We start from the raw sequence: 13755 nt of genomic DNA, 5'->3' as shown, positions 1-13755 counted from the left end.
AGATGGTTTTGAGGATGTCCTCTATCTATGCTGAGTGATTGGAGGGCATGGAATGTGTGGGACCCAGACTCCTGTGCCTATAGTGTCAGTTAACAGCCAATTTCTGGAAGTCGGCATTGATGTCCTGGATGCATCTGGTAGGGTAGGAAGCGATCTGATAAGTGGAGGCATGAGTGAAGAGCAAATTGTTGGGGTAGCTCTTAGCTGGGCAGGTGGAATCCTCCAGACACAGAGATCACAGAATGAAGGAGATGTGATCAGACCGGTCAGCATCTTTATCATGATTATCAGTCTTCTTTCTTCAGTGAGAGGGGGCAACCTGGGAATTTCCAGAGCCAGGGCCATTTGAGTCGTATGGGCTTGGGGTGGGTGGTATCCTGTGTTCGTAGGTTACCGTTATGTCTAAATTTGCAGATTATGTTAAAATTGGTAGAGTAGTTAATGATTACTGCCAAGCTCAGCTTCTTCAGAGAGACCTAGATAAACTTCAGGAATGGTCAGAAAAATGGCAGCTGTGCTTTAATCCAACAAAGTGTAAGGTGTTACACCTGGGAAACAGTAATCCCAAAATAACTTATTCACTTTCTGGAGTTCAACTAAAACCAGTACTGGAGGAAAGGGACTTGGGTGTTACAATACAGTCAGACATGAAATTCTCTGAGTATTGTAAACAGGTTGCAAGGAAGGCCCATGCCGTCCTATCGATGATCTATCAAACTTTTGCAAGTAGAGATAGGGACATGATAATCCCATTATATAAGGCTTTTGATAGACCACACTTGGAATACTCTGTAGCCAGGTGGGCAGGAGCAGCATTGTGTATCACACGCTTCTTGATCAGACCGGGGTTCGAGCCCGTGACCACCAAATACGGAGGATGTGAAAAGGTCAGGAAATAACCACCGCATATCCCCAGAGCAATATGGCCTTAGTTGCTAATGCTCCTAAAAACCAAACAACAACAACTTGGAATACTGTGTTCAAGTATGGAGACCACACCTAAAGAAAGACATCGAGCTTGTTGAAAGGGTGCAAAGACGGGTGACTCGCCTGGTGAGATCGGCAAAAGGGCATCCTTATGAAGAAAGACTTCGAATATGTGGGTTGCGGAGTTTGGAAACAAGACACCTTAGAAGAGATTTGATTGAGGTGTTTAAGGCTCTGAGAGGCATCAGTAAAATGAATGAGGACGAAATTTTCAAGATTATAAATGAGAAGAGGGCTACAGTTCACGTGGTAAAGTGGGCTGGGAAATTGCTTCACTACAAATGCACAAATAAATAATTACACAGGTCATTTTGTGATTAGATATCGATCAATACGTTTTGACAGGTGTCTTTTTCGTAGAAAAGATTTGACTTACTCCGTTATACTTTACATTTTAGGTAGAAAAGCATGCACTTGGGTTGGCAAGTAAAGCGAGCTGGGGACAAAGTCCCCTAGTGTTTATTATATTTAATATTTTGGATAGATTATAACATAGCATTTATAATATGATGAAAGCATAATATGAACATATTAAAACAATAATATAACAAATTATAAAAAGTTCTAATTCTTTTAAATTTGCAAGATATTAATTTATAAATTTTTCTTAATGTATCTACAGTTTTTGATCTCCCCTCTTGCTGAAACATTCATTCTGAAACATTGTTATATAATGAAAAATTATATAATAATGTTTCAGAATGAATCGGCTAATTTTTGTACATTAGTATGAAATTTTTTTTATCCTTGTTAAGGGAATGGAGTTCTGGAACCAATTAATTGTTTATAATGGAAATTGCCTGTAATGATTTATCTTAATTTAATTTTCATTTAATTCATAAAAAGTAGCAGCAAATTTTATAGAACAGTACTTGCCAAAAAACTGTTTACCAATTTTATTTTATTTATTTATTTTTTTTGTAAATATATTTGAAAACCACCTTATAGTTTTTTTAGTTGGTTTAAACAATACCTTAATTTTAAAAATATTTTAAAGCGTGTGGAATAGCAGCTCACAAGGACTGTATTGAAACAATAAGATCGTGTGGTGCACCAAGTCTGCCACCTCGACCTCCATTACTGTCAACTGGAAGTAGTCAGAATTCTCTTCATATGGTGGAAGAATCAGTAGGACCTCAGGAATCATTACCAAATGGTCATAGGTCTTCTCTTAGTAAGTTATTTATATTTTTAAAATTTATTATTATTTTAATACTAAAATAAGGTCATTTTTCTGTATTACCTTATTGTATAAGGTAATATAGAAATACTGTTATTCACAGTAAAGCCTGCTCTCTTCTATCTCAGAAATAAATCTTTGGGAAAAATTTGTACTTTAACACTCATGACATTATCCACCCAAGTAACTGAGATACTGCACATCTAGAAGAATGATGTATTTCTCTTGGAATATATTCAGGGACAAAAAGGGTACTCTAACCAAGAAATACCTTATTTCCGAAACTTGCAGAATTTGGAAACTAGGCACCTGTGAGGAGACCTGATTGGTTTAAGACTTTAAATGGATTGTGTAAATGAAATGTTGATGGCATCCTTATTATTTCTGGGATGATTAAATATAAATTGAAAAAGGAGGGTTGCAGGATAACTGTGTGAAAATTTGCTTTCAATCAGAGAATAATTGAGTGTTGGAACAAACTTTCATCTGGTGTTGTGGAACAGGGCAGTTCGAATAAATTTAAGGAAGGATTAGACAAATCATTAGATGAAAAGATGTGTTTGATTTGTTTTTATTTGGTCGATGCTTAAATACTTATAATAAATCGGTTATCTACACCTACGGGGTGAGGCCCCTGACTACGGCTGGTTTGACTGTAGCGTTAACGTGGCCCTTAGGAAGAGACTTAGCACTAGCATTAGTAGAGCATATGATGCAAGAAAGCAAGCTTATTTAGCATCAGCCAAAAAAAAAAAAAAAAAAAAAAACCCCTTCCTGTTTCACCCATCCATTCACTCCAAACGTTTGTCTAAGCTCAGCCTTGAATTTATTTAAGCTGTCAACTTCCACAACGACAGTGGAAGTTTGTTCCAGCAATCAATCACCAGCTGGCTCAAGGCAAATTTCCACACATCTATTCTACAACCGTCTTCCTTCAATTTGAATCTATGCCCCCTGAGGTGCAGAATTTGAGTAACAGGAAGAATCCCATCGGCATTGAGCTTGCTCAAACCATTCAAGGCCATATATACCTCAATCAGATCACCTTGCAGATGCTGCAATTTGCAGAACTTAAGCTTATCTTCGTAACAGCAACCCTTTGTTCCCCTCACTAATCTCGTTACCCTTCTCTGTACTTGTTGTAGTAGCTCAACATCTTTCTTAAAATGAGGCCTCTAGACCTGTATGCAGTACTCAATATATGGCTTGGCCATTACGTTATACAAGGGGATGATCATCTCCTTATCCCTGCTTGTAAAATTCCTGTATATCATTGAAAAGACCCCATGACCTACTCTGGCCGCCTCTCTGCACTGCTCAGAAATTTCATTTCTCGATTGCACAATTACCCCAAAGTCTCTTTCATACTCCACTACCCTGAGTGTATTAGTGCACAGTTGGTATGTTACTCTGGGGTTACTGCTAACCATGTGCAGAATTTTGCATTTGCCAATGTCAAAACTTCCAGACCTTGCATGCAGCTACAAGACTAGACTAACATAAGAACACTACTACATATGAAAACTGTAATTAAGATTACATAATTTACTTATGTACGTGAAAATGCTGTATATACAAATCTATTATTCATTATTGATGCACATGCCCCACATGCAGACTTATACAAAACATCCTCTTACTCCCTTTTCTCAGATTATATATCTCACACCCTGAATGTACACCTAAAAATGGAGGGGTTTTAGTTATGAAGTATTACTTTTATATCAGTAATATACATGTGTATCTGGTTTATTGTATCAACAACATGAATCCCATTACACAAAAGTTTTGATGAATGAAATTAAACTCATGAAAAAAAATCTTTAAAATTTAGTTGCATTTTGTTGTAATTAAAAATTTCAGCTAGGCGTTTGAATTTAATGTGAATTGTTGCATATTGAGAATCACATTTTAAAAACTTCAAAATTTTCGCTATCAAGTATTGTACTGTCTTCATTCTTCTGGACATTCTTTAATATGCCACTGAATGTGTACATTTATTATCTGGCACATTTATTATTTACATAGTTATTAAAGTTAAATTTTCTAATAGTTCATGTTGTTTCTTTTAAATAAAGATTTATTCATATAATTGCTAAATCAAAGTTCTTTATTGCATTCAACTGGTAACAGCATCTTATTAATTGGCTGATTTAGACAAACATAAAGGCACCTCCGTAGCCAGGTGGGAAGGAGCAGCAGTGTGTAGCACATGCTTCTTGATTAGACTGGGGTTCGAGCCCGTCACCACCAAATACGGAGGATGCAGAAAGGTCAGGGAATGACCACCACATATCCCGGAGCAATATGGCCTTAGTTGCTAATGCTCCTAAAAACCAAATAATAACAAACAGACAAACATGATTCCCTTTTATAGACTCATGCTGTCAGTCCCTTTACAATTATACTATAATAATAATCCTTTATTTCATCCTTGATCATAGATTGCATAATTTTCTATGCCACAGAAGTCATATTTATAGGTAAGTAGTTACTTATTTCCTCTTTCGTTTTAATCCTTGTGAATTAGGGAAATGCTTGTGCTTCTCCAGGCCAGGGAAATTATCATTCCATGAATAAACTAATAGTTTAATGTATTCATTTGTCACCACTTTCAGTTTAACTAGGTATATACTATTACATCTGGAGCCTTAACCTCCTTCAGCTACAATAGCTTTCCCAACAGTCCCTTCTCCTCCCAGTACTGTATATATTTTTTATTGTAAAGATTGATATAAAGTACCTATTCAGCTCAGCAGCAGCATCTGTAGTAAAAAATCTATCATTTTTTCACATTAATCTTAGATTACAGTTTTGATCCTTACAAAGATGCACTTCTTAATATAGGTTTGCATGGGATAACTTTATTAATTTTCATTTCAGGTAAAGTGAGAGCCAAATGTGCATATTATGGTGGTCCAGGCCATTTAACGTTTGAAATAGATGACATAATATATGTTACAAGAAAAGTCAACAATGCTTGGTATCATGTAAGTTGCAAATTTAACAAAAACATTTTGGACGAGGCTTTTTAATATAAAGTTTGCTGTAGAATTTAATGACCATTTTGATTGCATTTATATGAAACCACAATAGGATTTCAAATGTTTAATCAAACAAACAGCTTATCCATAATTAATTTATTCATTTTTATATTTTAAAGGGACAATTGAAACGGACTGGAGAGGAAGGCCGTTTTCCAGTTGATCATGTGGAACCTTCATCAGTATGTATGCTTATTAGTTAAGATTTTTTTTTTCCAGTGCAAGTGTAATTTTATATTTCTTAACTTTTAATTAAATTATTTTAAGTGAATTATTTAAGTAAAATAGAATAGGGATTTACTTAGCTAAGAACTCTCCTCTCAAATAATTATAATTTTATTTGATAATAATCAAATAAAATTATAATTGTTAAAGAATATAATTTAGTTTCAGCTGAGTGTGTTAGCAGGTGCAATTTAATTAAGTCCTTTTAGTTTGGCTGCATGTTTATATTTGATATATTTATGCACTGCTTGGCAAGGTCACTAATTGATGCTACCTGTTGTTTCATGATGGAACCAAATAGTTCCAGTACCAGTCACAACGGTGTCTTAATTCACCTACTGGGTGATGTTATTTAATGAAAAATGAAATTAGTTACTTTAGGTTGACTCATAGACAAATGTAGCAGTTTCTAAAAGAACCCAAGAAACTGTCACAGGAAGGACAATATTGGCCCCTGGTAGTAATAGCACAATGGCGAGAAGCACTATTTTCTCAAATTGTTAAATACCTACATTTAAATGGTGCCCTGCTTCTGTACTTGAATAATTCATTTAGCATTATCAATATTTTTTTTTTTCTTCCATAGATGCCACCTAACATAAATCTGAAAAAGTATTTTGAAATTTGTTAAAATTATTGCAGGACATTTCCAAAAATTCCTCAATATGCTCTAAAGTGAAGGCTCTCAATTCATATATTTTATGATAAATTATTATGGCACACAAGAAGAATTATTACTTAATTTGTGGTCAGATATTGTTGGAGACTAACTGAATTTTAAGATGGCAGTATTGGCAGGTTACCATCAAAAATAATGTTCCTGCATTAACTGTTAATCACTAATTAAAAATCTGAAATTTTTTCTAACTTCTTAAATAGAGTCAAACTTTTACTGCAGTAGTTTCTGCAGTGACTTTTCTATGGTTTTCATACAAAATTTTTAAAAGACCTGTCCTACTTGTCTTTGCAACTATTTGGCTTTTTGCTTGAAGAGTGCCACACTGTTTGTAGTTTTGGGTTACTTGTTTTTCTTCTCCCACTAGTTCAATAGCCGACCAGGCTAGCCAGGTGGGTAAAGTGCCTGCCCAGCAAACCAAAGGTTGCGGGTTCGAATCCCGCCTCGGGCTTGGATCAGAGTAAAATGCAAAGACTTTGGGAGGTGCATTATGGCCACAGAAGTCGATGCGCCAACAACTAACAACAAAAAAAAAAACTAGTTCAATAAACATCTGCAGAATTACCTTAGTTGTTTTCAAAGATTTATTGTTGTTTTCACATAATAAATACAGAAAAATGATACCTGATGTTTTCTCAAGATGGCTGATACACTGTGTTAAGCAATTACATAGTTTCAAATTTTGCATGTTGTGGAGTCCATCAAATTTTAAATAAATTGAATATAAACCCGGAAATGGAAGTAATTTATAGCAGTGGTCTGCAAAGTTGGATGCGTGAGATTATCCATGGGGTGCATGAGATATCCACAATAAATTCATATTTATTAATTACTTATACAAACTTTAGTTTTTCGAAACGTAATTGAAAATAAAAATTATAAATAAATGTTTTTTTTTTAATACTTCAGTATGAGGTTTTGTTTGATCGCAAGATATATAGCAATAATGAGAAATATTCAAGCACATTGTTCCCACTAAAAAGTGCTGTTGATTTGATTTAGGATGCCAAATTTTAAAGGGTTTACTGTAATAATGATAATTCTGTCATTAATTAAATTTGTTGATACTATGTTCAACACACGTGAAAACGACTGATTACTATACTAGTAAGGGAAGCGAATGAAAAATTTTAATTTAAAAGGAAAGTGAAGGAGCACATGGGTATGCAACAATAAATGGCACAATATTGAGTGGCAGAGAATGGCCTTTCTACCTTCAAAAATTCAGGTTAAATATCATGTAAACAACTGTCACTTGCACCAGAAATGATTTCTATGAAGTGAACAGACTACACATTAACAATGCCTAGAATTTAATCTATAGCATCCCATTACCAGAACTAAAAATCAAGAGGAAGGAGTGTTATATCTTAGTTTATTCTTTCTTGGGACTTAAAGTGGCATAAGCCTGAAAGAATTTTAAATGGTAGAGTGCTTATTAGACCTTAAAAAAATGCTAACACTTCATAGGATTTACCATGGGGACTGAATTATAAAAAAATAATAATAATAATAACATAGGTGAAAAAGACTGTAGGGAAGTTTCATTAAAAATAGTTTTAATTATGTTTTGTTTATATTTTTACTTGTTAAAAATAATGGAAAAATATCAGCTACATTCCAGTAATCATTGTACTGTAACATTGTTATAGCTCTGATTAATTGGAATTAAATAGTGACTGATAATAAATTCAAAATAGCTATTGTTTAAAAAAAAATTCCAGAATGTTTGAGTATAAAATCTGTTATTCTTAATTTTTTTTGTATTCATTAACTCAGTATAATGTACTTACGATGTATTGTTAACTTATCTCATTTTTAAAGTTGTGATTTTAAACAAAAAACTGTGAGACAATAGAGAATAAATGTCCTAATCTGAAGATGATGATTCCACTGAAGTCACATTGCAAACTGAAAAGGAAATATACATTCAATACTTGATGTTCATATGAATTCATGGACAAACATTTTCCATATAAAGATAAGATCCAAACGGTTCTTAACTAAGCACAGTAGTGTCTCAGTTTGAAAGTACAGGTAGAGTATTACAGATCTTTAATAGGGAATATAGTGTGTAATTAAAGAGTCTAATGTAGCAAATGCACCTTGTAGACAGTAAGCAGTGGTATTCTTGCATTTCGAAATATTTGGAAGCTAAAAGTAAAGGGCAATATGATGACTTATTTTGTATATAAAATTAATAGTATTATATATAACTTTATTAATTAATTTTATATAATATAATAATATTATATAAAATTAATAATATTATATATTATGTATACAGGCTGTACTCAGCAGGAGTTAAATTTAAATGTTTATTGTGTTCAATATTTTAATGTTAGTTTTAATATTCCTATTACAATTCTTCACTATTACCCTTAGTTGCATATTAGTAATTGGTACATTAGAAATTCTAGTACATGAATGCAATTTATAATTTAGCTATGGCATGTATTATAGGTTATTACTCAAATAATTTCAGTGGCATAACAGATTTAATTATATCAATATATACATAAATATTTTTTTATATGTGTAATAAAGTGATTTTATGAATTTCGTATACCCATACCATAAGCATATAATTACTGGGAATTTGAATTTCATCAGATTTGGAGAACTTGGGGATATTGTCATACAGTTTCAAATTTAGATCTAACATTTTATTTAAGCTAAACCAAAAACATATTTATCCCAATTTATTTCAGTTTATTTTCATATAAGGATGATATTCCTATTGAGGTGTTTAATGTATATTGATTACTCTTCTATATGATAACATTAAAACATTGAGATTTAATTATATCAATATATACATAAATATTTTTTTATATGTGTAATAAAGTGATTTTATGAATTTCGTATACCCATACCATAAGCATATAATTACTGGGAATTTGAATGTTGTCAGATTTGGAGAACTTGGGGATATTATGTCATACAGTTTCAAATTTAGATCTAACGTTTTAAGTTAAACCAAAAACATATTTATTTCAGTTTATTTTCATATAAGGATGATATTCCTATTAAGGTGTTTAATATATATTGATTACTCTTCTATATGATAACATTAAAACTACTGCAAAAGTTTATTTTAAAGTTTATTTGGGGATATTGTCATACAGTTTCAAATTTAGATCTAACATTTAATTTAAGCTAAACCAAAAACATATTTATCCCAATTTATTTCAGTTTATTTTCATATAAGGATGATATTCCTATTAAGGTGTTTAATATATATTGATTACTCTTCTCAGATTATAAATATTTCAATATAATGATGATACTGAAGCAACAGTTAAAGCAACTGCATGAAAACTTCATAATGGCCCCAAATGATAAAGCTATGAGCAACTATAGTTATTATATGCAAAAGGTTCTATCACAAAAAACTTAACAGTGAGTTATTTAATGGCAATACTTATAAGATCATTAATAGCAATCAGAACAGCATGATTAAAGGTTCGATAGAAAGACATAAAAAATTAAATATTAAAATTAATAATACCAAATTCCCATATGTATACTTAATATCTAAGTTCCATAAATCCTCAGTTGGGTTTGGATATACAGGCGACCCCCACTTAACGCTGATAATTCGTTCCGGAAAAATAGAGCACTAAGTGAATCCGCACTAAGCGAGTGCCGCATTCCCATAAGGTAACATATGTATTTGTGAGTTGTGGTCACTGCCATAGGATATTTCCTAAACAATAATAAACGGTAGTGAAAACATGCACAAATGCCAGTCAAAATATTTAATATTCAAATATTTGTATATATAAAATATTCTGCATTATATACTTATATAATATGAAGTAACTACTTATATATAAAAATTAAACTTAAAATTCTAATTAAAATCATTTAAATCAAAAATTAAATTAAAATCATTTGATCTAAATTGATTTTAATTGATTTAATTTAATTGATGAATTTAATCATGAAAAATGTGTCGATTTTGGGTTGTACTATGGCCCTCTTCCTGGTAAACTAAAACAGGTTTTAATTTTAAACCCCCACAACATTACCACCCAACAATAAAGTCAACCGATCCTTCATTGCTTTGAAAAAATCTGGTATGTTTTTTCTTCTTTCAATATGAAACTTCTTTTAGGCATTCGTTTCCGAAAAAGTCCTGCTTCATCTATGTTAAAAACTTGTTGAGAAGTATAACACATAATACCCCTCTTCAATAATTTTAACAAGTTCTTTTTTGAAAGTTTCGGCTCCTTGATTTGAACTTGCGGTTTCTCCCTAGATTTTAAACCTATTCAACCAGCCCTTACTAGTTTTATATGGTTCCACATTTTTTTAGGTGAGTTTTCTTCAGATCATAATATAATCATATAGGCTAATCTCTCTCTCTCGCTTTATATAATATTTAACTTAACTGAATTCTGCATTGGATATTATCTTCAATAAAATTAGCTAAAGTCTCTCCATTTCAATCCTAATAGCTGGCCTAGCCCTAGTTGCTTGCAGTGGAACAGCTGTCTTTCCCGCTGCTAAAATTAATTATTTATTTTTTATTATAAAGTGTTTAGGGCTAAAGCCTCAAGCTATGAAAAAGTCTAGACTATGTATATCATTAATACAGTTATACTTCATAACTTTTTGCCATCATTGCATCACTTGGGTACCTACCCACCCACTGAAGAAGGGCCAAAAAGCCCTGAAACGGTGCCGTTTGGGTGGTGGTATCCATCTGAGAATAAGTAACATTAGTCTTCTCCTAAGGTGAAGCGTTACTTATTCGAAGTAGTGCAATATCATGGCAACTCGTTGTGAAGGTATTCACAATATAAGATATAACTTAAAACAATGCCACCTTGCAAATATTCTGTTAATTCAGATTTGGTTATGTATTAATGATGCTTCGCACCTAACTTATACATATTCTTTACTTTTTATAATTGTTCTTACAGTTAAATGTGCCAGTGCTAAATTATGGCACGTGTTCTGGACCGGAATTTATTCGCTTCAAAATGTGTAGTTTAATTTTAAAATTCAGTCTCTTTCTTACATTTATAGTCTTCGTACTGCGTCCAGACTTTGTTGCTTTTTCATTCTTATCCGCCATTATTAACTCTTTGAAAAATGTAGTAAATCTGAGGGCCATTAAATCAGAGAGTCTTAGAGTGGGCCAGTAAATCAGAGAGTCTTATAATGGGGGATTTTAATTTCCCAGATATTGACTGGAATTTGGGGGCTGGTAACTCACACACTAGCAAGGCTTTTGTGGATTTATTGGATGATTATTTTCTACATCAGCATGTTCGGGAGGCAAATAGAGGGAGTAATACTCTTGATTTGATTATCAGTAGTGATTCTTCATGCATTAAGAATCTGCAGGTAAATGAACCACTAGGTGGCAGTGATCACAGTGTGCTGAAGTGGGATATACTCAAAGAGGTAACTTTACCATTAGGGGTAAAGGAAAGGGTTATTGCTTTCGTAAAGGCGACTACGATGGACTGAGGCAGTATTTAAATTCTATACAGTGGGACCAACTGATGATGTTACCAACAGCAAATTCAAAATGGGAAGCATTCAAAGAACTTATCTTAGAAGCTACTAGGCTTTACATACCAACTAAGAAATATTGTTCAACTTGTTCAAGGTTTAGGCCAAAATGGATGTCAGATGAACTAATGAGACATATGGCAGAGAAGAAAAATGCATGGGATACATACAAATTAACACGTGACACAGAAGCCTATGACAGATATAAGCTGGTCTGTAACCAAGTTACAAAGGAGGTTAGGCAGGCGAAGGCAGATTATGAGAAATCTTTTGCAAGGGATGCAAAGAAAAACAGCAAAGAGTTCTTTACTTATGTAAACTCTAGAAGGAAGGGGATGAATCAGATTGGTTCACTTCATATTGATGGGTCAAGTGTTGATGATCCTGCTCAGGTAGCTAACAAACTGAATGAATATTTTGCATCAACATTCACACATGAGGAGTTATTCAGCGAGGGGAATGCCAGAGGTGTATTCAACTCTGGCAGTAAGCTAGAGAATCTTGTAATAACTGAGAGTAAAGTGGAGGAGAAATTGTTGAAGATAAATACAAGAAAGGGACCTGGGGGGTGGTTGTGCAGGCAGATATGAAGTTTTCTGAGCAGTGCAGATGGGCTGCAAGAGTAGCTCATGATGTATTGTCGATGATATATAGGAATTTTTCTAGCGGGGATAAGGAGGTGATTATTCCCTTGTATAAGGCAATGGTCAGGCCACACCTAGAGTACAGGTCTGGAGGCCTCATTTCAAGAAGAATGTAGAGATGCTGGAACGAGTACAGAGAAGGGCAACAAGATTAGTGAATGGAACAAAGGGGTGCTCTTACGAAGAAAGGCTTAAGTTTTGCAAATTACAGTGTCTGGGGACCAGGCACCAGCGAGGTGATCTGATAGAGGTGTATAAAGCCTTGAATGGTTTGAGCATGCTCAATGCTGATGGGATTCTTCCTCTTGCTCAGAATAATCACCTGAGAGGGCATAAATTCAAATTGAGAAAAGACAGATGTAGGATAGATGTGAGGAAATTTGCCTTTAGCCAGCGAGTGGTTGGTTGGTGGAATAGACTTCCATCCCTTGTCGTGGAAGTTGATAGCCTAAATAAGTTTAAGGCTTAGCTGGACATGTATTTCGAACGAACAGAGAGGTGAAGTGGAAGTGGTTATTTTTTTAATTATTTATTTATTTATTTATTTATTTTATTTATTTATTATTTATTTTTTTTGGGCTGATGCTCCATAAGCTTGCTTTCTTGCATCAAATGCCTCTACTGATGCTAATGCTAATATTTCTCCATATTATTGAATTTATAAGTCATTATAATAAAGAACTAGCAGAACAAATTTTGAATCATTGAAAAGGAACTATGTATTTATCGCATAGAACTCAAGGCAAATTGATATGTTTAATTTTTAAATATTCATTCTCCACCACTGTCAGTGGTACTACACTGATAATGGTAAAGAATGAAAAGGACCTGGGGGTAATTGTGCAGGCAGATATGAAGTTTTCTGAGCTACATTCACACATGAGGAGTTATTCTGGGAGGGGAATGCCAGAGGTGAATTAAACTCTGGCAGTAAGCTAGATAATCTTGTAATAACTGAGAGTAAAGTGGAGGAGAAATTTTTGAAGATAAACACAAGAAAGGCACCTTGGGTGGATGGAATCGATCCAGTTATATTAAAGGAGGCGGCAAAGGAAGTAAGCAAACCCTTTGCCATAATTATGAGAGCTTTCCTGGACTCGGGAGATGTACCCATGGACTGGAGATGTGCAAATGTGACCCCAATCCACAAAGGAGGATCAAAGGGAGACACAAGTAATTACAGACACTGTTAGTGTAACTTCTCTTCCAAGGAAATTAATGGAGGCACTGGTTAAAGAAGCATTGCAGGATCATCTAGACAAGACTTCGGTTATACCTCGGACACAGCATGAGCTTTTTAAGGGGAATTCTTGTCTGATTAATTTGATTGGATACTATGATGTAGTCACAAAGGAACTGAATGCAAAGAATAACTTTGATATCATATATTTGGGTCTTAGAAAGGCGCCTTTGATACTGTTGAACATGAAAGACTGCTGCACAAATTGGAGCAGTGTGGCATTGGAGGCA

General features: G+C 33.7%; 1 protein-coding gene across 1 annotated transcript in view; it reads left to right on the top strand.

The window, feature by feature from the left end:
- The window catches only part of LOC150087223 (proto-oncogene vav-like), a 433316-nt gene that overhangs the window by 374598 nt on the left and 44963 nt on the right, over window positions 1–13755 (top strand). The window contains exons 18-20 of the mRNA XM_090371895.1: window positions 1985–2161; window positions 5051–5157; window positions 5331–5393. Of these exons, the coding sequence (XP_090228021.1) occupies window positions 1985–2161; window positions 5051–5157; window positions 5331–5393 (347 nt within the window). The remainder of the gene's footprint in view (window positions 1–1984; window positions 2162–5050; window positions 5158–5330; window positions 5394–13755) is intronic.

The sequence above is a fragment of the Mastigoproctus giganteus genome, chromosome 4 (genome assembly GCF_048544385.1).
Source record: "Mastigoproctus giganteus isolate SK-2022 chromosome 4, ASM4854438v1, whole genome shotgun sequence".
Taxonomy (NCBI): domain Eukaryota; kingdom Metazoa; phylum Arthropoda; class Arachnida; order Uropygi; family Thelyphonidae; genus Mastigoproctus; species Mastigoproctus giganteus.
This window is presented reverse-complemented; position numbering and strand designations above follow the sequence as displayed.